Source organism: Guillardia theta (assembly GCF_000315625.1).
Source record: "Guillardia theta CCMP2712 unplaced genomic scaffold GUITHscaffold_21, whole genome shotgun sequence".
In the NCBI taxonomy this organism is placed as follows: domain Eukaryota; class Cryptophyceae; order Pyrenomonadales; family Geminigeraceae; genus Guillardia; species Guillardia theta.
In genome coordinates, this window is record NW_005434653.1 from 324547 (window position 1) to 350164 (window position 25618).

Below are 25618 nucleotides of genomic sequence, written 5' to 3' on the forward strand. Positions count from 1 at the left end.
GCTCCTCCTCCTCCTCCTCCTCCTCCTTACAGTCTTACGTTTGCTCTGTACAGACTGGCCCCACAGGTCCACTGACAGCTTCCACCGCCGCCACAAAGAAGAAGGTCCCGACATTCTGTTCTGCCCTCTTCTTCTCGCTACTCCCTCCCTCCCCTTCCTCTGTCTCCACCTCCTTCTTGGGTTTTCTGGCTTCCTTGTTTGTTCTCTGTCCTGTCCTGTCCTGTCCTGTCCTGTCCTCCCCCTCCAATCTCCTCCAGTCCTTCCCACTCCTCCTCTCCCCCTCTCCCCCTCTCCTCCTTCTCACATTCTCTCGCCAGCAAGTCGAGGAGAATTTCTACGAGTCGGCGAGGACCGTCGTGCCGACTATCGGAAGGTGCAAACATGTTCATCCTCCCCTTCCTCTCCCATGACGATATACAAAGGGATAATCGAGCTGTTGCTGCTGATGACGAGGATGAGGAGGGAAGGGAGGGCGCGGGAGCAGCTGGCGAGGATGGTGACAGGAATGGAGGAGAGGAGGGTCAGAGGGCTGAAGTTGCATGTAGGAGATGCTGAGGGCAAGTTGTACAAAGGTATTCTCCTCGTCCTGCCCTTCCTCCTCTGTCCCTCCTCTCCCTCTCCTACCTCTCCTACCTCTTTCTCCTCCCTCTTTTCTCTTTCTCGCTTTCTCTCCCTCTCTCTGTTTCCCCGTCCTCCTTACTCTTTCTCAGGAGCGTCAAACTATCAAAAGTTCATCGTCAAACGAGATGTACTCGACAGGTCCCTCCTCCTCCTCCTCCTCCTCCTCCTCCTCCTCCTGCATCTTTCATCCTCCTCTTACAACTCTCCCCAGGAAGGCAACTGCTGTCGGCCCCATGAAGGCTCCTTCGAACGTCCGTCTCACCTGCCGGTGGAGGAGGAGGAGCAGGAGGAAGATGGGGAAGTTGATAATTGTTTTTTTCAGTTTCGACTATCAGCCAGATCTCTGTAAGGATTACAAGGAGACCGGGTGAGAACCTGCCTTCTCCCTCCTCCCTATCTTTCCCTCCCCTCCTCCTCCCTCTCTTCCTCCTACTATTCTTTCCCCTCCCTCTCTTCCTCCTACTATTCTTTCCCCTCCCTCTCTTTCTTCCCTCCCCTTTCCCTCCTCTTTCCCTCTTCCCTCTCTTCCCCCTCCCTCTCTTACTCCTGCATCCTTGGCGCCCTTGGCTCTCCCTTCTCCTCTGATTTGCAACAGGTACTGTACGTTCGGCGACTCTTGCAAGTTCATGCACGATCGAGGAGATTACAAGAGCGGATGGGAGCTGGAGAGTGAGCGAGCGGAGGAGCATGCGAAGGGAGGAGGAGATGACTGGGTTGTGCTCTGCAGGAGACTGGAAGGCGGAGCAGGAGAAGAAGAAGTTGGACGCGGCGCTGGCTGAACTTGAGGGCGACAAACCGAAGGAAGAGGAGGAGGTGAGAATTTTATCATTGTCTTGGAGAGAGGATCGTGGGGGGAGAGGGAAGGATGAGCGAGGGGGCGGAAAATTGAAAAGGAGGAGAGGGGAAGTGGGAAGAAAAAGAGGGAGAAACGGAAAGAGGAGGTAGGAGGAAGGGGGAAGAGGAGAGAGCTGATAAGTTTCTTGGCAGGAGAACGATGGTCTTCCGTTTGCTTGCGCTATTTGCCGCGGTCCCTTCAACAACCCGATCGAGACGAGGTAGAGGAGGAGGTGAAGTAGTTGACAGAACAATGACGAACGCACAGATGCATGCACTACTTCTGTAGGACTTGACCTCCTCCTCCTCCTTCCTTCTCTTCACTCCTCCTCCTCCTCCCTCTCCTCCTCCTCCCTCTCCTCCTCCTCCCTCTCCTCCTCCTCCCTCTCCTCCTTCCCCCTCTCCTCCTTTCTTTTGTCTGGTCATTCCCTCAGCTCATCTTCTCTCAAGGTGAGAGCTGTGCCCTTGCAAACTACAAGAAGAGCAAGCGATGCTTCGTCTGCAATGAGCAGGTGAATTCCTCCCCCTCCCCTCCCATCCCCACCACCTCCTCTTCCTCTCCCACACCTTGTACTTCTTTCCTTCTACTTCTGCATCTCCTGCTTCCCTTGCCCTCACGACCTTCTAGACACAAGGACAGTTCAACACAGCGACCAAGATCATTTCCAAGTTGAATCGATTGGAGGAGAAAAGACAGAAGAGGCTCGCAAAGGGTATCCCTTCTCCTTCAGCGTCCTGCTCCTGCTCCTCCTTTACACCTCTTCTGCTCCTCGATCACAACTCTGCCATGTTCCATAACCCCCCTTCCCCTTCCTTCACCCCTCCCTCGCCTCCACCTCCTCTTCTACCTCAGCTGCTTCTCTCACTTCTCTTCTCCTTCTTTCGCCTTCCTGCCCTTCCCCCTCACCCACAACATTCCCTTCCTTGCCTTTCTCAGTCTTTCCCTTCCCCTCCTTCTCATTCCCCCACCCTCCTCCTCCTCCTCCCTCTCATCCTCCTTCCTCGCCTCTCCAACCTCTCCATCTCCTCCTCCCTCTCCTCTTCCTCCTCGCTCTGACCGACGGGTGCAGACGAGTACGAGAAGGAGATGATCAACCAGCAGCTCCAGCAGGCGAAGTTCAAAGTCGAACAAGGATGGACCATTCCTGGCGATACCTTCCAGGTCCATTGCTCCCCACTCCACTCCTCTTCCTTTCCCCATGAGCGAGAAACGATTATTTCTCGTTTTTGTTCATCTCGCTCGCTCTCGCTTATTTCTCCTTTTCCTCCCTCCTCCCCTCTTCTTCATTTCTCCTCTCCCGCCCTCCTCTCCTCCATGACATGTGAACGCAGACTGGCAAGGAGATTTGAAATGTTCTCCTCCTGCTCTACTACCACATCCTCCCCTCTCCTAGTCGTTGCAATAGAAGAAAGAAGGATATCGGACTTTACGACTCTCCAGCTCGCCGCCCCCTCCTCCTTCTCTCAACCTCCTCCTCCCTTCTTCCTCTTCGGTCGCTTCTCTTCTGCATCCTCCTCTCGTACAGCACATCCTCGATCGTGTTGAGCATGTCGATACCTGCGGTCTCAGCCGTCACACGCCATCTCCTCTCAACTCGCCATCATCTTCCTGCTCCACTTCCTCTCCCTGCTCCTGCTCCTGCCCGCCTCTCCCCTTCTCCTCCTCCTCTCCCCCGTCCTCTACCATCACATGCTTCTCCTTCATCCGCCTCCTCACTCACTCGCTTCATTCTGCTTCGCATCATCCGCATGCCCGAGACGATCTGAAAAGAAATCAGTCGCAGGGAGCGGAAGAAGACGCAGGTGAAGGTCTAGAAGAAGGGTGGGATGGAGGCAGCAGGAGAAAGCAAGGAAAGAGGGGGAAGAACAAGGCCTAAGACAGCGCAGGAATGGCGATGGTGGAAGTCAGGTGGCAATTTTGCATAGAACTCTGGAGGGGGAGAACAAGGAGTAGATCAAGGAGACTGTGGAGAAGGAGGAGGAGGATGAGGAAGAGGAGGAGGAGGAGGAGGAGGAGGAGGAGGAGGTGGTGGTGGTGGTGGTGGTGGTGGAGGAGGAGAAGGACCTGTCAGGATTTTCTCGAGTCTTTCGAGTCGATGCCTGTTAGATGCTCGCGGGTCCCTTTGATAATCTCTCACTGCTCGTTCCATGTCCATGAGCTGCAAATCCGATGTCAGAATCCATCCATCCTCCTCCTCCCTCTCCTCCCTCCTCCTCCTTCTCTGCACACCTGCAGGCCATGGCGCAGCTCTGACGCCTGTCTGCTGGACATGTCGGCTACTCTTCCCCAGCTCTTCTCCCCACTCAGCTCCTCTTCCTCCTTGCCAAACGCGCTTGCTTCTTCCGTCTCTGCCGTAGCTGCGCTCTCCCATCTCGAGGCCACGTTGCTGTGCTTTATCGCGTCCTCCTTCACTCTCCTGGCCTGTTCGAGCACATTCTGCACTTGCCTTGACTGAGCTGAGACTATCCTCCGCTCCTCCTCCTCTGCCTTCCTTCCCACCTGAACCGCACGCTGTTGCGACGCCTCAAGGCCAGAAAGCTTGTGAATCTCTTTGCTCTGAACTTTCGACAACACGGAACTTTTCTTCTCTTCCTCCTCATACGTCTTGATCTTCATCTTCGCGAGCTTCAGCCTCTCCTTCACTCGCTCCTCCGCCTGCTCTGCCAGCTTCAGGTTCAGCTCTGCAGCCTTCTCTTCCTCAGGCCCCACGTCGATGTCTTTCCTCAGCTGCTGCAGCCGCGTCTTCGCAGCATGCAGCTTGCTCTGGTACTCCAGCTTCCGGTACTTGTCCACCTCCCCGAGCTTGTGTTGCAGAGCCGCTGCATGCAGCATGACCTGTCGTTGCTTCTTCTCGAACAGAACCTCCTCCTCCAGCACTTTGATCTGCCGCTTCATCGTCTTCATCTCGTCCAACAAGTCCACCTCCTTTTCTCGATTGCACTTCGATCCCTTCGCTCCTCCGCTTCCGTCCGAAGGCTTCTTGCATCCCATCTCGACAAGCTGTTTCTGGATCTTGTCGACCTGCCCCTGCAGCTTGAGGGCCTCTTCCTGCTTGTCCTTTGCTCTCTTGTCCGCCTTCGTCGCTCCTCGCTTCGCCTTCTCCTCCTCCTTCACCTCCTCCTCCTGCTTGCTCGAGAATCGATTCACAAGTTTGCTGAGATCAGCGAGAGCTCCTGTCTTCTTCGAAGCCCCCTCGTCCTCCTTGAGGTTTCTCTTCAGCTTTTCCACGTGCTGTTCCAGCTTCTTCACCGACCCCTTCATCACGCTCAGGGACGCTGACAATTCATTCGCCCCGTCCTGCTCGCTCCTCGCTTTCTTCTTCGCCCTCCTCTCCTCCGCCATGAGCGACTCCAGCCTGTCTTCATGCAGATTCACCACCTGGGATGTCGCCAGCAGCGATCTCTCCAGCCGATTGGCAACATTCTCGATCCTTCTCGCCTTCTCATCGTCCTCCTCCAGCGTCTCTGCCCGGTCACGAGCGATCTTGACCAACTTCGCATGCAGCCTGTCGTCGTTGCCCTCAAGCAGCTTCTCCTCGTCAGCTTTCTTAGCGAAGTCTCTTGCTCGATGCAGCGCCTGGTTCATCATCAGCCTCGCATGATTGTATGTCTTCTCGTCGCTGTTCTGGTAGAGCTTCTGCAGCAGAGAGACGCTGCTCCGATGAGCGCGCCTGTGCGAGGATGTACGAAGAACACTGAAGTGGAACAGAGCGAAAGAGAGGAAGATAACGAAGCAAACGAGGAAGGGAACGAAAGAGAGGCGAGGGCTCCGGGAGGTCATGGTAGTCAACTAGTAGTGCAGCAAACTGAGAGATCAGCTCAAGTTGAAGGTGATTCTCTTTGCCATGGCCCTGGAAGAAACCGTCAATGACGCGAAGAATTCTACAACTCAGATCCAACAGTCCACTGATGACCTTTGATGTATCCCTTTCGCTAGTTCTTTCAATTCCTTCTCCATTCTACCCTAGGCATTCGTCGCGAAGTGATTTTTGTACATGACTTCTGCCCTATCCTTCCCTACGCTCTAAGCTCTCCCTTTCCCTCTCCTCCTCTCCTGATCGCTTCGCTTTTCCTCTCTCCTTCTCTCTCCTCTCCTCCTCTCCCTCCCTCCCTCCCTCCTCTGTCTGTCTGTCTGTCTGTCTGTCTGTCTGTCTGTCTGTCTGTCTGTCTGTCTGTCTGTCTGTCTGTCTGTCTGCCTCTCTCTCATCGCTCCCTCGCTCCAAGCGCCTCCCTGTGCTGTACCAGCTCATTATGACTCACCCCAGCTCGCTGCCCCTCATCCCCTTCATCTTCACCCGGGCCGGGCCCTGGGCCGGCCCGGGCCCGGCAACCGGAACCGTGCCCGGCGGCGGTGCCGCTCAGCTGCAACCGCCGGCCACGGCCGCGAGTCACCACGACCGCGAGTCACCGTTCAACTAACGGCCGGGCGGCCTCAGGCTCAGGCATGCCAGTTCGGAAAGTTGACCTTCAATTGCCCCAGCGGCCCAGCCTCGGAGTCACTGAGGTGGCTTGACAGACTGAGAGAAAAGCCTGACAGCGAGAACCAACCCTCATGAGGAGTCCTGCCGACTGCTGTCCCGCCGGGAGTCCCCCGCATTCAACTAGTAACCGAGTCAGCCAATACCGGCCGGGCGTAGGGCAGTCGGATCGGACGTACCCTAGTACCTTCGCGCAAGACCGTCGTGGCATTCCCCCGCGCTAGTGATCGGACGGCCCGGTCAGACCGTACTCCGGCCGGGCGCCGCCCGGTCCGATCGCCGCCCGGACTCACTGGCCCGGTGCCATGCGGGCAGTGCGGCCCGTGACGGTGATCAGTGAGGCCGCCCGGGCCCCGGGCCGCGTGTGACAAGTCGTTACAAATCGCGTAACCGCCACCCACAGTAAAATCGCATCTGTGATTGGCGGGGCGTAGGGGGTGGTACATACCAGGGGGTGGTTTCATGGGGTAGGTAGTGCAACGGCTACTCAGTTGTCTGTACCCTCCCCCCCCCGCCCCTTTTGGAGTGACCCCTACTATGACATGAAAGTACCCGGTATTTGGGAATAGTTCTACCCACCCCCTGTGGTCCGAAAGACAACAACCGTGACCGCTGCTACTACCCCACGAAGACAAGTACCCCCGTCACATCTATTCGTTCTTTTTACTACCATCCATAGGCAGGGGTGCTGGCTGCCATCCCCATCTCACCACCCCTACAAACCGGAGCACATTCCCAAAGTACCCCATAAATTACATACTTTTACACCGGTACCTTTGGACCCTACCCGTATAATTGCGTGTATCTGCAATCCCTGAAGTACTAGTCACTTGCCATGCACGGTTGAATTCCCCGGAACCTCCTCGTCCACTCCCGCTTGTCGTTCTCCTCCTCCTCCCTCTCCCCATCCCTCTCCCTCTCCGTCTCCCTCTCCGTCTCCTCCTCCTCCTCCTCCTCCTCCTCCTCCTCCCTCTCCCTTTCCTACCCCTTATCCTTATCCCTCTCCCTCTCCCTCTCCCTCTCCCTCTCCCTCTCCCTCTCCCTCTCCCTCTCTCGCTCTCTCTCCTCTAATCTCATCCACCTTTACTCCACCTTCCGACCATCTTCATCGCCCCTCGGATGCTGAGTTTCTTTCACTGACAAACTTTCTGTCCAATTGCAGAGCCCTTGGCAGAGTATCACTTTGAAAATCTTTCCATCTCGTCATCTCGATAGCGATCTAGTTTGAATATGCAAGAGAGGTTGTGGAGATAGGAAGGATCCCCGTATCAGTTTGGATATCTCTCTTGGCATTTGACTCAAAGCATCACGAAGTTGCCTTCCTCTCATCCCGACGGCCTTATAGTATCTCGATCATAATCGTCCATCATTTTCCTTTGATCTTCAACCTCGACTGATTTTCAAACAAAGCTGCAATCTCGCTCCTCTGTCCTCGGCTCTTGTTTGCTAGCGCCAGCTTCTTGGTTTCCTTGACGCTCATGGCTCAACTCGGTAAGAAACCACAGGACGAAGCAAGCCATCGGCGTTCTCAAAGGTGGGTTCGACGGTTGTTGTTCCTGAGCTGATGATAGTTCTCCTCCACAGCGTAACGAGCTGCGTTGAAAGTGTTAAGGGCAGGAGCAAACGCACGGACGAAGCAAATGGCAAGAGCACTCAGCGCTTCGACTATCAACTCCTGCTGGTAAGCAAAGTGGAGAAAACCCGTGAGGAAGAATCGCTTGTTTGTTGTCATCAGAGCACGAAAGAAGATATGAAGTTGTTGTTGTTTCTGTAGAAAGTTTGGCCATCCCTCCATGTCACCTTCTCGTGCTCCCATCGCAGGTTGCAGCCAAGGAGGTCGACCCGCACTTGGCGTTCAACAAATACATCCTCCATGGCTACAGGCACAAGTTGACTCCGATGCAGTGCATCCTGTCCGTCTTTCAGATCCACAACGAGACAGGTAAATCGGCACTCGTCCATATCAAAGGGCTGACACTCTCCAGGGAACATCTGGACCCACATGCTGCCAATCGCTTTCTTTGTCAGCCACCTCGTTCTCCACGGTCCTTGGCAGCATGCCCCTCTCTTTTACCTGGCGGCGACCGTCCCTTGCGTCCTCTGCCTCACCTGCAGCTCCATCTATCACACCTTCATGCCTCTCTCGTCGGGTGAAAAGACGTATTCCACCTTGCTGTTCATCGACTACCTCAGGTGCCCCTCTCCTCGGCTGGCTCTCCACATGCTGACGGCCAGGGTCTCAGTGTTTTCAACGTGATGGTATGGCCTGAAGTTGTCTCGATCTACTGGAGCTTCTACTGCGATCCCAGCGTGAAGGTCCCTGCCGACCAACAGTGTTCTCCATGTTCTGACGCAACTTCAGCTCTTCATGTTCGTGGTTTACTTCTCCATCACCGTCCTCTGCCTCGGGCTTGCGCTGAGGTCACTCAGGAGCTGCCGATGGGGGCAGACGGTAGTGACACGTCATGCAGAGCGAGAACGGTCAAGGAAAGGCTCCTCCCCTTCGGCATTCAGTCCCTCGCTCGAGGGATCAGTTTGATTTTCCGAATGACCTTGGGCTATGCAAGGTGCGGTCATCTCCTGCTCCTGCTCCTGCTCCTGCTCCTGCCCCACTTCAATTATGCTCCTGCTTCTCATTTCCCCCTCACCTCGGACTGGTGTTCCCCTTTCTGTCCTTAACCTCGTGTTTCTCATTCCTCCTCCTGTTCTACTCTCTTCTTTGGTCCTGATGGAGCAATGAGCAGCAAGGAAGCGACTTTGCTCTACCTCGCGACAGAATTTCTCGGAATCGCCGGAGGAATGATCAATGCCATGCGTGCTCCGGAATCGATCTTCCCAGGTTGGCGCGGAACAAGAGGAAGAGAGATCTGACTCGAGATGTTCCAGGCATGTTCGACACTTGGCTGAACTCGCACCAGGTAGTTGATGCATCGTTGGGCAGGGAGCCTAGTGACGAACATCTACAGATCATGCACATCTTGACTGCGATGGCTCAATTTTGTGTCTTCTACGCGTGCCAAACCGATTATGAGTACTGGCAGCGAACGAGCTGCCTGGATGTGAAGAGGTGGAAGGTGCTAGAATTCTTGTAATCAGACTTAACCCCATGGCCGTGAGGATGTTTGGATCTAGTTAGTAATGTCTCATTAAGGTTCTTAACGCTCTATAGAGAGTGACTCGTTGTGTCCTCTTGTAATAAACTGAAAAAGATGTAAAGAAACGTTTTTCCCACCTCCTCGCTGACAGTAGCACATTCCTTCCCTTCTCCATCTGTCTCCTCTCCTTGCTTCCCTCTCCATCCAGCCCCCCCCCCCCTCACGATCCCTTCTTACCTCCATCGCTTCCTCCTCCATCTATTGTTCTGTCAAAGAATTTATTATTGCCAACCTTCATCCTTGCCCTGTTCTGACCCCCCCCCCCTCCCCCATGCTACCCAAGCCCCTCGCACTGTATCTTGGTCTCGCTTCCTTCCCCTCTCTCGCTCTCCTTCCACATTCTCTCTGCATCCCTCCATCGCCTCTTCCTCCCCGATTCCACTCCCGCTACCCTCTTCCCTCCCAACAATACATTCGGTCCTTTTCCATCCCAACTGCCTCCCCAGCCCCGCCCTCGCCCTCCCCTCCCCTCCCGACCGCGCGGCTTGTAGCCTCTGTTGCATGTCTCACGATCCATGAACATGCGAACTCATAGCAGCAACACGTGCAGCAGCACCTGAGCTGTGACTTGTGACTGGTAGTAACTTGAGCTTGCAGGAGGAGCGTCAGTTTACGTTGTCAAGAGCGATCTTGATAGAAGGAGAGGATGAAGTGAAGAAAGAGCGATGAACTTGTCTACAGGTACAATACAACCCCAAGGTCAACCTTCCCTCACTTCTGACGCCTCCACCTCTCCAGCAGGAGCATGCCTTAGGTTCCTCCTCCTCCTCCTCCTCCTCTCCCCCGCCTTGAGTGTATACGTCGGCCCGGCCCTCAAGTCGCAATGGCAGGATCCATACAGAGGAAGAGACCACGTGTTTCACATGCAGCTGGAAGTCAGCGGGATCGAGTTAGACCACCTCCTCCTCTCCTCCAACTACACTCAGATGGACCTCTACGTCCTCTTCTACGTCCCTTCCAACCCGCTCGCTAAGGTTCCGCCTCCCCTGCCACCATCTCTCACCTCTCTCATACGCCTCCTCAGACCCTCCTCCCCGTCTGGAAGCAAGTCTGGGAGCGCTTCGCTCCCATCCCGCGCGTCGACGTGGCTGTTGCCTTGCTGCCCTCCACCAGCTCTGAAAGCTGCTGCAGGTCCTCCAGGTCGATTGCAGCGGAGTGGGAGGAATATCGTGCAAGGACCGCAACGTGGTCGACATCCCTTCGATCCAGAGGTTCCCTGCAGGCTCGCCCCACGGGTTCTTCTACAGGGGCAGGTAAAGAGGGCAAACAGGGTCCCTCCTCCTTCATGCCCGGGCTGACCGGGGGACGTCAGTGTTGATCTCTTTGCGCTGGAGGAATGGATTATAGATGCCTCCAACCTTGAAAAAGTCACTCCCTGCTCCCTCCTCTCTCCTCCTCTCCACTCTCTCCTCCTCTCTCCACCTCTCTCCTCCTCTCTTTTCTCTTAGCCCTCTCCTCTCTCTCCTCTCCTCTCCTCTCCTCTCCTCTCCTCTCCTCTCCTCTCCTCTCCTCTGAGAACAGCCGGCAGGAGATGAAGCCTCGAGACGTCCAGCCAGTGTCTGGTTGCGTTGCCTTCCGACAGACGTCAGGGTGTGACCCGGAGGGAGGGCGCGAGCCTCACAAAGACAAGCCGTGCGACCACGAGGTGACGACGATGGCGGGGGCCATGCACGAGTCTCATCCTCCTCCTCCCCGGCAGATCCCCAGCGGCATGTCAGGATACTGCGAGTGCGGGGAAGGCGACCATAGGATGAAAGTCCGCTGCCGGCACCAGCCCTTCCGCTGCGATGAAGTATGTGTCAAGGTGCCGGGCTGCGTGGCATGGCGGCAGGTGGAGGAGGAAGAGGAAAAGGGAGGAGTGTGTTGACGGCAAGATCAGACTGGAAGTTGTGTACCCGATGGCCCCAGAGAGCCGCAGAATGACAAGCATTGCCGTCGCGCCCTCATGGCCGGGGTGTCTGGATACTGCGAATGCGAAGGAGGGAGGAAGGTTGCGTTGGTGAGAGAATAATACTGATCATGGGGATGATGATGTTGGGGATGAAGATGATGATAATAATTATGGAGACTAATTATGGATAATGCTTTGTGATGGTGCGGTGCGTTTCCAATAAGTTCGTTTATTCTTCAGATGGCATGCTCTACAAGGACCATAGGAACATTCACTTGCGAAGAGAAGTGTAATGAACCGATTCAATGAATGAGTCGAAGAGAATTTATGAGGAGGCAGCGGGAGCTCCTCCGCTCGTGGCGGCTTGAGCGGCCTTCTCAGCCTCGATGCTCGACACAAAAGCATCCACCTCTTCATCGCTCCAGATCTTGAGAGGCTCGTTCATCCTCATGGTCGCGATCTCAATATTCCTTCCCCCGCTCTCAACCACCTCCAACAGCGCCTTCACCGCCAGCTTCTTGCACTCCTCGTCCGATGCGGCGAGCTCATCCGTATAATTCTTTTCCAGGTATTCGCGCACAGTTTTAGAATTCTTGCCAATGGCATTCGCTTTCCAAGCGTAGAAGGTCCCAGACGGTTCAGTTTGGTAGAGTGAGAGGCCATTTCGATCGTATCCACAAATAAGAGTTGAGATCCCAAAAGGACGCATACCTCCGCTCTGCGTGTACTTCTGCTGAATTCCCGCTAGATAACGAGTGATGTACGCCACTGAGACCGGATCTTCCATGGTGAGCTTGAAGCTCTGGCACTCCACCCTTGTGCGGTTCACCAGAACTCTTGCATCGGCAGTGAGTCCCGCGAAAGCCAAGCAGACATGGTCGTCCAATACATGGATCTTTCTTACAGTACGAGGTTCCTGCAGGTTTTGCCGAATCATGACAATTCATAGCAGATAAACCCAACCCACCTGAAGCTTCGCGGTGGATTTCTTCTCCACCCCAACTACAATAATGTTATCCCCTGTGAAACATTGTCAGACAACTGCGCATCACCCATCAAGATAACAGACAATCATCGACTCACCCTTGACTGCCACGGCAGTCGTGCCTCGTCGCACAGCCTCGAGCGCATATTCAACCTGAACGATTCAGTCACGTCGGTTCAGCAGCATCTTGTTAAAAGAAATGATGATTTTCTTGATGATGATATTGAACTCTTATAACGAGACCCGAACAAGAAAATTAAGTTGCACGCCATGAGCACTTGTGAAAAACACTGAACTATCCTCAGAAAACACTGGAATACCACCCGCACTGAGCTAAAATTCCATGTGTAATGAGGTGAAGTTTGAGAATCAGGATAGCAAGCAGTGAAGTTTGAGAATCAGGATGGCAAGCAATGATTATTGCTGATCACGCGAAACCAAATCAATCGGGGATTCTTCTTGTGTACGATTCAGCCAAGAAGATTTTATGGAGACACAGCGAACAAGAAAGAACAGGCATTGTCCTCCTCATGTAGAATGGATACGGCCAACCACAACCATAAAATCCAACCTCCAACTTATGGCATACTTGATCCTTTCATCAATTTTGATCATACAAGCAACCTCAACGGTAACCTTCCATGCATCACTATTCCTCTCTTCCAGCTATCGCTTCCTTTTTCTTCCCTCTCCTCTCCCTATGTTACTTCATCATCTCTCAACTCTGTCACTTCACAGTCTCTCTGAATCTCTGTCAGTGCACTGCACGCTGATCGAATGTACCTGGAACAAGTGTCCATCGGGTGAGAACACCGTAATCGCGCGATCATAGCGGCTCGACATGGCGGGAGGACACCGTGTCCTCTCACGAGGCCCTCATCCCCACGTCAACCCCTGCGTTGACTGAGACACCGAGCCTGCAGCCGAGCCTGCCTGGAGCCTGCCTCCTCAGCACGGTCACTGAGTGCGGGCCGGCCGCGCCCGGGGGGCCGGGCCGGTGGACGGTGAGTCCGTCAGACCGGGTCACATCCCCCGGCCGCGCCCGGGCGGCGGCCCGGCGCTGCCCATGACGGACCACCCACCCCATTCAACCCCCAAACATTATTGGGGTTGAATGGGGTGCCGCCGGCTCAGTGGTCAGTCCGATCGTTGCCACGGTCCGATCTGACGGACCGTCCGACGGTCACCCGGTACAGTACGGTACCGGCGTCTCAGTAGTCCTGGGCCGGGGGGTGCAGTAGCGGCAGGCCCTCCTGCTTCTAGGAGGGAGGGGTGGGGGCCGGGGGTAGAGCTTGGGAGTACCTACCGGTAGATGTCTTTCAATAGTGACTCTTCGGACGCGCCTCCTCATCCACCATGCAGGCGAGGCAGCCGCTGCTTCCTTCGCGCAATGCCGCCCGCCGCCCTGGTGTCATGGCATTTGTTCCGGCTGCTCTTGCAGCGTGTGCTGCGCTCCTGCTCCTTGCGGTGTCTTTGACAGCCTTCAACGCAGAAAGTCAGCCCGACGAGAGGCTGCAGGAAAATCCCCCCACGTTGTACTATGTTCCTGTCAAGACCTCCAGGCCATGGAAGAAGCAGCAACAGCTCGTGTACTACTACCTACCTCAGTCTTCGCATGGGCTCAGCATGCTCAATGGCAGCGCAGCAGGCGGAAACTCCTCTGCCGGAGGTCAGAACTCAAGCAGCGCCAGCGGCGGCTCAAATGATTTCGTCTGCTCCGTCGCGAACATTAAGGCCCTGCACGCGGCAGTGCAGCCCAAGTGGGACGCCTGCAAGTCTAATCCCAACTACGAGGAGCCAAACAAGGGCGCGAAGAGAAGGTGGGCGATGCCTGGCAGGGTTGGCAGGTGACCTGCGTGCAGGTTGTTGGAGTGGGTCTGGGAACCAAAGGCAGGCGAGAGAATGACAGCCAAACCGAGGTACTCTCCAGATCACTACAGACTTGCAATCAAGGCCGATAGGAGCAGGTATCGAGCCGATTGTGCGTTGAAGGAGCAAGACTGATGTTTTTCTGTAGGCGACATGCCGCAAAGCAATCCGATACCTCATCAGAACTTGGCAGGTACTCATGGTGAACACTTGTTTTAAGGTTGTTGAAATGCTATTACCAGCTACATTAGTTTGTTCTCAAGCTTGGCTGGCAACTCAAGCAACTCCTCTGCTTCGCAGGGCTCTGCTAACGCAGGCTCTGCAAGTATGTCATCTTGCGAGAAGAATGCACTCTCGGGAGCTTGCGAGAAGTTGGCCGCGTGCAAAGATCCTGTGTGCTTCAGCTATTACAACGAACCTGAGATCGAGCAGCTCTGTGGAATGTGCAGCATGGGAAGTCAAGCTTGGTTTGGTTGCTTCGCTGAAGACTCCAAGGTGACGTTGAAGTCCAGGAGGGTTGCAAACTGATTGTACGCCACCAGGTTTCTGTAGAGGGCAAGGGAAGTGTCGCGATCAATGAGATTCAGATCGGAGACATGGTTCTCTCTGCTGATGCCTCTGGAGCTCCCCAGCACTCTCGAGTCATCTTCAAGCATGACCACAAGGATGTCTCGTCTGTCATCAGCATCTCCTATGAAGACAGGACTCTTCGCCTCACGCCTACTCACTTGATCCCCAAGTATTCGGACAAGTGTGGAGACAGGTGGACGACTGGTTGAACTTGCAGATTTCTTCACTGACACTTGAGACAGTTTCTGCCATCTTGCCAAGAATGTTCCTGCCAGCTCAATCCAAGCTGGAGACAGGATCTACGTGCACTCTGGTGAAGGATTCCAGGCTAAGGCATGAATTACAGCATTGTTCTTCATTCCATGACGAACTTTTTTGCAGATTGTCTCTGCTGTCTCCAAGTCAGCTGCCAAAGTGAGGTACCTGCTCACGGAGAACGACAGGATCGTAGTGGATGGAATTTTGGCCAGCGTTTTTTCCACGGCTGCGGAGAAGTTTGAGACGCTGCCGTTCCATCTGCTCGACCGATTCCTCCCAGGAGTGCTTCAGAGCAAAGCTGTCGCAGCAACCTTGGAAACTATTCTTGAGTCGCCAATCCTTCAAGGCTTCGAAACTATTGTGAACTCTCTCTCTACTTTGGCTGTTCCTCGCAACGCCAACAGCAACGCTCTATTGGCCGCTACTCCTTTTAAGTCCTTGTAGATGTTCTTCTGCCTATTATTGCCATGACGACATGTATGGCAAACGCGGACAAGTTTCAATCGTGTGGCAATAAACTTGGATAGATGACGGAGTCTTCGAAGTTGATCAGACACGAAGTTTAATACAGATGTGCTGAGTCATCCTCGTTCCTACTCTGAGGGGCTAACAAAGCTGAGAGACTTGCCTGAAGGATTTACTGAGAGAGGTGGCTGACGTGAACGAGAGGGTTGCTCTTGGGGGCAGCCATAGAGGGCAAGTTAGCAACGGCGTTGAGGGCAAACTCGAAGTTTCTCAAAGCAGGAGATTCCAAGATGATCCTGAGGGAGGTAGCGACTGGGTCCCACTGCAGCACGCCCTTGACCATCTTGTCGACAAGGCGGAATGGAAGAGTCTCAAGGGTCTTGGCGGCCGTTGAGTAGACAGAAGCCACAACCCCGTTGACAACGATGCTGTCGTTCTCGGTGAGAACGTAGCGAACTAGTGAGATTCCTCTCGACACTGCCTGAACGGACTGATGACCAAAGTCAGGTTGCAAGACATGTGTCGATGTACATGTAGAACATACCACAACGTGGGATGCACGCTCCTTGGCAACGTAGATCTTGTCCCCAACCTTGACATTCTTTGCAGCAATGAGCTCGGCAGCATCACAGTACCTTGAGAGAGAGAGCAAGTCAGTGCACACAAGCCTCCAAGGCAACAACTGCTCACCTGTCACCGCAGGCCTCGGAGTGCATCGGAACCATGTGCTCGGTGGTGAGCTCCATGGTGTCATGACCGTGAGAGATGCGGACGGTTGCGGAAACTTCCTTGTGATCGTGGACAAAGATGACACGGGACGACACGATCTTGCCCTCAGATGAAACCGACTGGACAGCATCTCCCACAGCCACCTCCTTCAGCAGCCTCGCGCTGCCGTCGGCCATGGACACGACAGAATCCTGAGCAAAGCAACCCCAGCCTGCAGCAGCCATGCCGCACATACCGCAAAGAGCCTCGATCTCAGGCTCGTTGTAGTAGCTGCTGCACACAGGGTTGGCACAGGAAGAGATCTTGGCACAGGCCTCGCCGACAGCCTGGATCTCGCACTCAGAGAGAGATGGTCCGCTAGGTGCCGCGGTAGCATTTGCGCTGGTGGCATTGTCGGCCGCAAGAGAAGGGAAGGAGCGGTGCAAAGCAGCAGCTCTAGTCTGAGTCTTGGCCCTCATAGCAATGACCTTGTGGTACATCCTACTTGAGCATGAGCAGTTGTTGCAGGAGTCTTCTCTCCCATCACTCACCTTCGCGCTCCCTCCTCCAGGTGCATTCTGTAGTAGCTAGGGCGATGTTGAGGCTTGACAGTCTTCTGCTCTCCTTCCTTGGGCTCCCACACCCACTCCAACAATCTGCGACTCTAGTCAATATTCTTATCCATCGAATAGACCATAAAAACCTCAGGATATCGATCTACAACTGAGACCATCCTGATCACAGCACAAGTTGCAAGAAAGATTACATGGCAAGAAGTTCAAACATATAATTGAACTCAAAACAATCCCAGCAAAAACAAAAACAACACGAGCAAAGATTAAGCGAAGACCCTAAGTCGAGCACGGCTAACCAGATGAAATTACCTTCGCTTGGCATCCTTGTTCGGAACAACGTAGTTGGGGTTACTCTTGCACTTGTCCCACTTCGGCTGAGCCTCAGCATGCAGAGCCATGATGTTCTGCACTGTGCATACGAAGCTGGGTGCAGCAGCAGCAGTGCTGTTGCCACTAGTGGCATTGTCCCCTGCAAGCATCTGCTGCGGCATGTAGTAGTAGACAACAGGCTGCTGCTGAACGGCCTTGGCAACACGAGACTGAGCACCTCCTACAAACCTCGATCCTGCCGGGATAGCGTTGACGGGAACGTAGTAGAGGGTTGGCGCCTGTCCTCCCTGCGCCTGCATGGCCTGAGCCTGTGCTAACGAGATTCCCACACCTGAGGGTGGAGACCTGACTGCCGTGTACACCAGAAGGACTGCAAGGGAAGAAGCCAAGATGGCTGCTGCTGCTGGCAGGATTCTGTACGAAGTCTGTCGTGTCGATCCGCGCGCCATAAGCGGCAGCTGCTCCAGCGTCGCTGCCATGCCGTCGAAGAGCCGTTCGATCCCGGCGTCCCTTCGACTCACAGACCCCCACCCCTACTGGTATTGACCCACAGCAACTGTGTACCCCTCATCCCTAATATACACCCCTCCAATATCCTTAAATCAACTCTTCTTTCACCCCGTGCTTGATGAGCGACATAATATCCACCCCACCCTCTGGCTGCATCCAACCTCCAAGGGGAGGTGTCATGCATAAGGGTAGTAAGGGGGGGGTTGATTACGCATCCGAACAGGGGTGGCAGCCCCTCCAAGAGTGACGGCACTTCTTGTTTATCTAGAAAAGGTGGGTGGGGTCATGGAGCAATGAAAGCGATAGCGGAGAGAAGGGGGTAGTCTGAGAGAGAGATTGAGGGGTGGGTGGTGGTACGATCAAGGTCAATAATGACTGAGTAGTCACTGGAGTCTCCCCCGAGCCGCCGCAGTGAGCCGGGCCGGCGCCCGGCCCGGCCCGGCTGCCGCCCGTCTGGCAGAGTCTCAGTTATTCAAGTTAGACGGGCAGTAATCACGGAATCATGAACTTCGGACCGTACTACTGTGACGGTAGTTAAAGATCAGTACGAGGACAATCAGGTAGTAGTACACGGTTGATCAATAGTACCGTAGTACTGAGCACATCCGATGACTGTGCCAGTCCCCCGGGTCTATCGTACACAAAACGGTACGGTATCATGGGCCGATCATTAGGCTGCGACGGTATCAGAATTGGTTTACTTTGGACTCCATTATGCAAAAGATGACCGACCCCTTCCGCACTCCATCAAGAGAGAGAATGCTGAAGGCACCAAGGTGTCAGGCATTCGACACTTGAAGCATGAAAACGGGAAGGAAACTTACGCCATGGGAGGCAGAAATCTTTCCTGGCATGCTATTCTAAGTCTGCGTTCATCCAACGGGGCATGCACGTTACAGGTTTACAGAAGCGAGGCACGTTTCACCTCAATTTCTTCTTGAGTTGAGCGGATTGTCTGATCTGCTCAAGCAATCAGTCCTTGAGTACAAGCCAAAAAGCCTTGTCACAGGACTTGCTCCTTACCATGTTTATCGCCTCTTCTGCTGTTGTACCTTCTTCAATCTGGATCTCCATGTCGCTGACAATGATCATGGCGCCAAGAAGCAAGGGATCAATTTAAATCAGATTTCGAGTTCTCGCAATAGAACCTGCATTACCTGTATTTATTGTTATATTCAAAGTAAACCTGTCGTTGCAGACAATGATCCATATCAGCGACTCGCTGCAGTGCTCAAGCAAGAGCTTGCCTTATTGTCGTTCTCATATCGAGATGCGAAGATCACTCGTATCTTAGCGGGAAATGAAGGTTCATTGCTTTCCTGGACATCAAATCACACCAGACTTCCACAGATCGAATGTATGAGTCTGAGAGACTTTCATAACTGTGCTTTACCGCTTCTCGCATGCTCGCTTGAATTGCTTGTTCCAAGAATCTTTGTTCTGCTCTCTCCCACGAAGACATCGCTTTGTTCTATGCAGAAGTCAACGAAAAATTGCCTTTTGAATGTGCGTCGAACAGACCTCCATTTCGCTTTCTTGCACTCCAGACGATCTATGACACGTGAACAAGACAAGCACGTTAGGGTTAAAGTAGGCTGCTGCAGATTGCCAGACCTCGACGATGTTATCTTCTTGCTGCCCTTGACTCCTTTCTTGATACCTTTGCTCATCCCTTCCCTTGTACTATTGCTGCTTGCTGTGTTGTCCATATCACCTTTTATCTCTTTGTCCAGGAACGAGGCCGAAGAATCTGTTGCAGTGTCAATGTGCGAATTTTCACTAAATTCCGAGCTGACTGCACCCGCCCTCTGTCTGAACCGGCATTTCTGCCATGTCTCTGTCTACTTGGCTTACCTCTGCATGTCATTTGAATACTCTCGAAAACTACACTATCCTCATGAAAGGGGAGGGGATACATTTTGCCTGATTTGGTCAGAGAAACAAGAGGAAAAGGGGGAGTGAGGAGGAGGCGGCACAGCATGTCAGACAGCAAGAAAATGCCAACGGAACAATCAGGGTGTAGCGAAGGCCCTTTGTTCTCTCCCCATCAAACTTGCAACTTATCCTACCGGAATTCCCTACCAACCTTGCAATCGACCTGCTTTCCCGATAGTCCTGCCCTCTGCTCCTGATCCTCAAAATCCTCTTCATCTCGGTCCGCCTTGCTTATGTTCTTGCTTGCTGGAACATTCACTTGATCTCAGTTTCCTTGGCTTTCCCAAGTTTCTTCCTCCCCGGCCTCTACCGACCTCGTTTCTTCACCATGCTTCTCTCCGTCGAATGCTACAAATGCGCCTCAGAACCTGCTCAGACTCTGCCAGCACGGTTGGCTCGGCTCGGGCGGCGGGGCGCCCCGGTCCGACGGGGGCCCGGGCCCCCGGGGGTGCCAGAACGGGCCCGGTCGCCCTGCCGAACCGTTCGGAACGGTGACGTGACCGTACCGGCCCCGGGCAGCGGCGTCAGTGAACGTCGACCACCGTTACTCGGAGTCAGTCCGATCATCGGATCACTGCCGTGACTTGACAGTGAACTTAACGTCACTGACGTGACTCTGTACGGTCGCCGATCGGACCGTGGACGGTACCCGGCCGTCCGATCCCTAGTCCGGCGGCCCGCGGCGCCGGGCGGACAGGCCGGGAGTCTGTGCCAACTCCGCGCGGCCGCGTCGCCGCCCCGGCGGCGCCGGCGAAAACTCGGCGGCGGCGCGGCCCGGGCCCGATGACGATCGGCGGCCCGGCAGCCTGCTGCCCCCGACACCGCCGATGATGTAGTATTCGACCTTTTACTCCGAGTCCGACACTGTCAAAGTCCTACTACCCCCCCCCCCAGGGCCGGCGTGCCCGGCTGGAGTATCATGACTAGTCAAGTTACTCCCGGAGTCCGGCAGGGCCGGCGTGGGCCCTGGAGTACACTAGTCAAGTGAAGTCTCCTTTACTCAAAGTTAAGTGAAAAAGTTAAGAAGTCGTTTTAAATAGACCGTCTTACATGTGACCACGTATATCTTTTATAAAATACTTGAAACAGTCGGAGTACCTCGTGACCACTGTTCCCGCCCCCCTTCAAGTTAAAGGGAGCGTGATGCGAATTCCTCGGGAAGCAGGCTCTGACAGTACAGATGAAAGTTTCCCCTGCTCCCTCTCGTCCTCCATCTCGTCCCTTCTCTTGCACCCATTCTCCCCTCTCCCTCCCCATTTCTCCTCCCACCGTCCCTCGCTCCAAGCAGCTCGCCGCACTCGCCACCTCTACCCGCCTCATCCTCCAGAAGGCAACTATCGTATCTGCCATAGGGGAGGAGCTGCAACTCTGAAGTTCCGGACCACAATCAGTGACGAGGAAGAGATCATGTGAAGAGTCAGGGTGGCAATGTACGAGAAGCTACACCAGGTTGAGTGTAAGAGTATGATGATGCATGCTGGAATAATATTAGATGCATGTAGCTGTTGTATAGTATAAGTGCGAATAAATGAATGCTTATGGCACATGTTTTCCAGCACTTTCAAGGTAAAGGATGGGACAACGACAAAACTTCATAGGGCGTGGGCGACAAGCGCTGATTGTACCCATCAACATGCTCAAGCTGGACCTTCCAGTCTCATGCAAAGAGAGAACAGAGTAGGAGGGTTGCGATTAGTTTTGTTGGCCGCAAGTCAGAAGCAAAGTCAAGAGTCAGGGTGTCAGGAGAGGAAAGGGGTTACATCAAAGGCTGCAGCAAGCAGACAGGCAGGATCGTCGCAATGCGGACATCTCATGAGTAACTGCCCTCAGTATTGTATTGTCCTCTCGTCAGAAAGGTGCACTTGCAAACTCCGCTTGGAACAACAGCTGAATCTACGTGAATGGAGTGCCCCTGCCTGAGGGATTGTTCTGATCAGCGGCTCGCGGTGGCTCCTGCCCCTTTCAGTTTTTGTTCGAGGTGATGACGATGGCAGTGAGTGTAAACCTTGAAGCGGCAAACAAGTGATCGGTGCAAACAAATGATGGGACGATCTAAGTGAAGGTATCTCCTCGTACTGATTTTAACTTAACTTTGAGTAAACATAGCATGGTGTGTCCACTGGCGCATCCCACCAGGACTCTGTCGGGACTGCAGTCGCAATCGATTCAGTTTGGGGGGGAGCGTGTATCGAAAGCACGTCTTTTCCAAACACCACCGTTTGTTCCCTGTAGTAAAAAGCGATTGACTGGCATCCCAGAGCTCCGATCACGTGGGCTAATGGTTTTAACGAACCACTGCCCGCCCACCCTCCCTTCCACCCCTTTTCCCTGCGCACACCCTTTATCTTCCTCTGCACACACTACAATCTGCCTCCTTCGTCCTTGTGCTTGCCTCTTCCATCCATTCCCGCTTATAAGTTCCCCATGCCCTCATCCCCTTGGCGCTGAATCCAACTGTCCCTTCCTCGCTTCCCAAAGCCTGGGATAAAACTATCCCAGAGTCCACCTACATCCCCTCCATGCAGCTTCCTCCTTCTCCTCCTTCTGTGTACCTCCGTGACCCTATCCGCCCTAACTGCTCCTGCACCTCCATCCCGCCCCTCGCCCCTCTCCCTCCAACCGTCCCTCGCTCCAAGCAGCTCGCCGCACTCGCCGCCTCTACCCGCCTTATCCTGCAAAAGGCAACTATCGTATCTGCCATAGGGGAGGAGCTGCAACTCTGAAGATTTCAGTCTTACTGGGCCAGGACGGATCTCGAGTTTAGTCGATTGGGAGGAGGACGATCAGATCAATCTCTTTTAAGGATGTTTTGGTTCTCTGCATAAATAAAAGTGTGAGCAAACTTCAAAATGGCGGTGCCTCCAATACGAATGTAACTTGGAAAAGGACCTGCGAGCTTACGGAATCGTTTTCTGCTCACCACAGTCGCCTACGCAAGCTCACCCTCAGCTGAGGACGAGCTAACTAACCCAACTGAACTTCCGAAGTTCAGAAGCGCATGATAATCGGAGAAAGCATTACCAGCGTGATTGTATTTTGTAGTTGATTCATGCGGAGATGCTGAAAGTCGCTCAACATTATCGGAATCGATAGAGCCTGGCCCGGAGTCACTGACAGTGAGTACTAGCGCTGCCAGAGAGTACTATCAGTCCCTTTACTCACGGAATTCATCATCATCTGCAGGGCTGAATTCATGAATCAGGGGAATGATACCCACTTTGAAGCATTCACTATCAGCGGTGGCAGCGATCCAGGTATCAGCTAACTACAGTCTTGGTAGAGGTCCTTCAGGACTTTTGTCTCTTTCTTGCTGTCGTCCATCTGTAATTGCAAATAGGCGGCGAACGCGTGACAACAAGGTTTACCGTTTCTTTGCCAGAACGAGCATGGTCTACACCTTATCTTTGAAGTCTAACCAAGAATTCAGTTTATCGAGATGGAGAAGTTTGTTATCGGATGCTTCACCCAATGTCAACAGCTGATGGATGACAGGGAGTCAACATGACGTACGTGGACTGAAATGTTCACCTGCTTCGATGGGCAAGACCTTGCCAGTGGGGAGATAACCCTATATCATCATGGCCTTGCTCGAGAAGAAGCGACTGGAGAAGTGGCAATAATCCTACCCGAAACGTGAATACAGCGATAAACAATATCCACTCATCTTACTTGACCGAGTATACGCAATCCGCACTGTTTGATCAAATGTAAAATGGATCCGTTGGCAAAAAAGGCTCCCATGAAAACACCTTGATGCTTGCCTAATAGTGGAGGTGGCATGAATGATGCATACCTGTTTGGATTAGACTCACAATACTTGGTGGTCCACTGGGGTAAGATATTGAAAGAAGCCACATAGTCATCCCATGAACCATTTTCAACTTCAAGGCGAGCAATATAAATGTTATGATGCTAGTGCGTTTTTTGAACATCTTCTAAATGTCTTCGGCTGTCATCCGTCGATGAACACTGCCTCCAATGTCCCTCCTGGAGCCCTCGGCTGTAATATTACGGAAAGGTTTGGAATCAATAGATAACTTCCCACAGAAGAGCGCAGTGTGCTATGGTATAAGGTACTATCCTCCATATTGATGGTAAACTTATCCTTTTTGTCTTGCTTGCCCCTTTTTACGATAACTGTATACCTGAGAGAATGCAATGAGATATAAAACCTCATGAAAGCGACAATAATGATGCTCACGGGCATGTAGAACAGGAGCAGCGCATGACATACCCTGTCATGCCCTAAACATTTTGGCAAGGTGTATTCTTGATTGGCTTGTTGTAATCCTTCAGGTTGACATGTTTAAGGAATCTTGTACATTCACGTCGTTTGGAGAATTGCATTCCACGCAACGTCATGACATAGTCAGATGGAGTTTCCTTGTTGTCAGATTCTGAATTAGATGAGGAGGTACATTCGTCTCCACTAGTCCAGAAGCAGGAGGGCTCGCCCCCCATTGGTATGGTTTCGGAGTTGTGGCTTGAACTGTCATCTTCAGGCAAAGAACTGTCCGCACTGTGAGGAAGCAACGGATGTGAAGGGACAATCTCTGTGTGAGGAAGTGGAGATGATGACAATGAAGAGATCGGGGCATCGAAGATGAGGGTATAGAGTCGTTCAAAACTCTGGATCAATGACAATTGTTCAGGGGGGTTAATCCCGAAGCAACGAAATCCATGTTCAACAATGACAATGTACAATGTACGACACATTGGTAGGCAGTTCGAGCTCCAGCTGTTGTTGCACAGCACGGATCTTGGCACTCAGACTGAGCCTGACCTGTTTCGAGCCTTCCCCTGCCAGCATTCCCGCGCAGTTCAACGATCATCAGTAATGATTTACATTGTCTCCGTGTAACCGTAGCTGTCATAAATTCATGTCCGATGTAACGGAACGGCTTCCGACAGCGATGGACTCCGAGACGCGAGACGCGAGACGATGGAGAGAGAGGGAGAGGGAGAGAGAGAAGGAGATGGGCGGGGGGGGGGGGGAGGAGGGCCGGGGGTGGAGGAGGAGGAGTGGGAGGAGAGGAGAGGAGAGGAGAGGAGAGGAGAGGAGAGGAGAGGAGAGGAGAGGAGAGGAGAGGAGAGGAGAGGAGAGGAGAAGAGAGGAGAGGAGAAGAGGAGCTGACTCGGACACTGTAACAGGGCTTGCGCTGGACGGGACGGAGATCATGGGCATGACGCCGCTGGGAGCGGCAGCTCAGTCGAGGGCGCTTCAGATCGGGGATCTCATCGAGGAGGTGGATGGAGAGCGAGTCGACGATGACAACGTATTATTTTTCACCTTAAAGCAGCTACTGACACCCCAGCTGGCCCTTGAGCTGGAGCCTCACATGTCAACACCCCTGACGAAGTAGTACCGGCAGATCCTGGACCGCCTACGGGGCTGCGACGTCGTGGGGTCACCGATCATGCTCACTGTAGGACTAGAAGAGAAGGAGCAGGAGCAGGAGCAGGAGCAGGAGCAGGAGCAGGAGCAGGAGCAGGAGCAGGAGCAGGAGCAGGAGCAGGAGCAGGAGGAGGGAGATGAGTTAGAGGAGGACGAGCACGAGGTCGAAGACGAGGAGGAGGAGCGAGTAGGGGTGAAGGAGGAGGCAGGTGATACGCATGCGGCGGTACGTGACGATTGATGGGCAGGTGAGAAGGCCGATGGACATGACGGTCAGGTAAAGAGAAATTAGTCAAGTCCCGCGGGTTTATGCTGACAGCTGAGAAATTGGACAGAAGCGTCACGCTGGTCCGTCAGGCAGCGATCATGTGAAAGACTCAAGGTGGAGAGGCGGATGAACTTTCAGGGCAACAGGAGGAGGGAGAGAGCAGGAGCACGAGGAGAGGGAGGAGGTGAACGGGAGGAGGTCGAGGAGCGGGAGGAGAAGGAAGAGGGGGGAGGAAGAGGAGGGGAGAAGAATGAGGGGCGAGGAGACAGAGAAGGAGAACGCTCTTGAGAATTTCTCGGTGGTTCATTAAGAGTCGAGATACCAGCTGCCTCCTCTTCGCTCCTGCGTCAAGGAAGCGGCTCCATTCCTCTCCTCTCCTCACTTGCCCTTGGAGACGACCCACTCGGTGAGACCCTTCACGCCATAGCCCGTCGCTCCTCCCGCCTGCCACCAGAGCTGAGATCGAGTTCGGCTTCAGCTTGGGATGCGCTACCTTGTCATTCCAGACGGGGCCTGCGATGTCAAGGTGGGACCACTTGGCCTCCTGCAGGGGATCACAGGTCAGCTGACGGGCAGCTGGAGTCGGAGGCTTGTCACCTTGACAAACTCCTTGAGGAAGAGAGCAGCTGTGATCGACCCTCCACCCTGTGAAGACGTGAGGAGGAGGAAGAGGGGGGGGAGGGGGGAACGGTGGGGAGGGAGGGAGGGAGGACGGGCGGGGCCGGGCGGGCGGGCGGGGACGGAAGAAGGAAGGAGGGAGGAGGTAGGAGG

At 53.9% G+C, this 25618-nt stretch overlaps 9 protein-coding genes across 9 annotated transcripts in view; 4 read left to right on the plus strand and 5 right to left on the minus strand.

Annotated features, from left to right (window-relative positions):
• Window positions 1–381: 381 nt before the first annotated feature.
• Window positions 382–2805, plus strand: GUITHDRAFT_105656 (hypothetical protein; the record flags this gene model as incomplete). The annotated part of the gene is made up of 13 exons (XM_005835433.1): window positions 382–496; window positions 546–572; window positions 711–759; window positions 833–889; window positions 944–988; window positions 1217–1290; window positions 1349–1434; window positions 1609–1676; window positions 1724–1740; window positions 1906–1967; window positions 2084–2168; window positions 2526–2617; window positions 2788–2805. 13 exons carry the CDS (start codon window positions 382–384, stop codon window positions 2803–2805), a joined length of 795 nt encoding a protein of 264 aa, XP_005835490.1.
• Window positions 2806–2882: 77 nt separating this feature from the next.
• GUITHDRAFT_105657 (hypothetical protein) lies at window positions 2883–5236 on the minus strand (the record flags this gene model as incomplete). Its single annotated transcript, XM_005835434.1, has 4 exons — window positions 2883–3013; window positions 3177–3218; window positions 3521–3614; window positions 3686–5236. 4 exons carry the CDS (start codon window positions 5234–5236, stop codon window positions 2883–2885), a joined length of 1818 nt encoding a protein of 605 aa, XP_005835491.1.
• A 2175-nt stretch (window positions 5237–7411) lies between these two features.
• On the plus strand, window positions 7412–9025 carry GUITHDRAFT_105658 (hypothetical protein; the record flags this gene model as incomplete). Its single annotated transcript, XM_005835435.1, has 10 exons — window positions 7412–7467; window positions 7518–7614; window positions 7755–7875; window positions 7919–8126; window positions 8177–8249; window positions 8296–8354; window positions 8405–8500; window positions 8678–8772; window positions 8820–8851; window positions 8900–9025. 10 exons carry the CDS (start codon window positions 7412–7414, stop codon window positions 9023–9025), a joined length of 963 nt encoding a protein of 320 aa, XP_005835492.1.
• Window positions 9026–9683: 658 nt separating this feature from the next.
• On the plus strand, window positions 9684–11099 carry GUITHDRAFT_162385 (hypothetical protein; the record flags this gene model as incomplete). The annotated part of the gene is made up of 7 exons (XM_005835436.1): window positions 9684–9769; window positions 9827–10062; window positions 10113–10172; window positions 10220–10341; window positions 10401–10455; window positions 10617–10919; window positions 10968–11099. Exons 1-7 carry the CDS (start codon window positions 9754–9756, stop codon window positions 11097–11099), a joined length of 924 nt encoding a protein of 307 aa, XP_005835493.1. The 5' UTR covers window positions 9684–9753.
• Window positions 11100–11304: 205 nt separating this feature from the next.
• GUITHDRAFT_136636 (20S proteasome subunit alpha type 7) lies at window positions 11305–12807 on the minus strand (the record flags this gene model as incomplete). The annotated part of the gene is made up of 4 exons (XM_005835437.1): window positions 11305–11895; window positions 11947–11999; window positions 12063–12117; window positions 12748–12807. 4 exons carry the CDS (start codon window positions 12805–12807, stop codon window positions 11305–11307), a joined length of 759 nt encoding a protein of 252 aa, XP_005835494.1.
• Window positions 12808–13581: 774 nt separating this feature from the next.
• On the plus strand, window positions 13582–15195 carry GUITHDRAFT_151766 (hypothetical protein). The gene is made up of 7 exons (XM_005835438.1): window positions 13582–13784; window positions 13827–13931; window positions 13982–14026; window positions 14076–14328; window positions 14376–14596; window positions 14646–14736; window positions 14785–15195. Exons 1-7 carry the CDS (start codon window positions 13591–13593, stop codon window positions 15103–15105), a joined length of 1230 nt encoding a protein of 409 aa, XP_005835495.1. The 5' UTR covers window positions 13582–13590; the 3' UTR covers window positions 15106–15195.
• A 103-nt stretch (window positions 15196–15298) lies between these two features.
• Window positions 15299–17218, minus strand: GUITHDRAFT_136638 (hypothetical protein; the record flags this gene model as incomplete). Its single annotated transcript, XM_005835439.1, has 5 exons — window positions 15299–15607; window positions 15671–15761; window positions 15817–16335; window positions 16386–16490; window positions 16719–17218. 5 exons carry the CDS (start codon window positions 17216–17218, stop codon window positions 15299–15301), a joined length of 1524 nt encoding a protein of 507 aa, XP_005835496.1.
• An 851-nt stretch (window positions 17219–18069) lies between these two features.
• On the minus strand, window positions 18070–18919 carry GUITHDRAFT_105662 (hypothetical protein; the record flags this gene model as incomplete). Its single annotated transcript, XM_005835440.1, has 5 exons — window positions 18070–18115; window positions 18175–18209; window positions 18273–18327; window positions 18643–18720; window positions 18771–18919. The coding sequence occupies 5 exons, from the start codon at window positions 18917–18919 to the stop codon at window positions 18070–18072; spliced, it is 363 nt and encodes a 120-aa protein (XP_005835497.1).
• A 6306-nt stretch (window positions 18920–25225) lies between these two features.
• GUITHDRAFT_68651 (hypothetical protein) overlaps window positions 25226–25618 on the minus strand; it is a gene marked incomplete at both ends in the record, with an annotated part of 6834 nt that continues 6441 nt past the window's right edge. Inside the window, 3 exons of the mRNA XM_005835441.1 lie at window positions 25226–25291; window positions 25341–25391; window positions 25445–25492. Of these exons, the coding sequence (XP_005835498.1) occupies window positions 25226–25291; window positions 25341–25391; window positions 25445–25492 (165 nt within the window). The remainder of the gene's footprint in view (window positions 25292–25340; window positions 25392–25444; window positions 25493–25618) is intronic.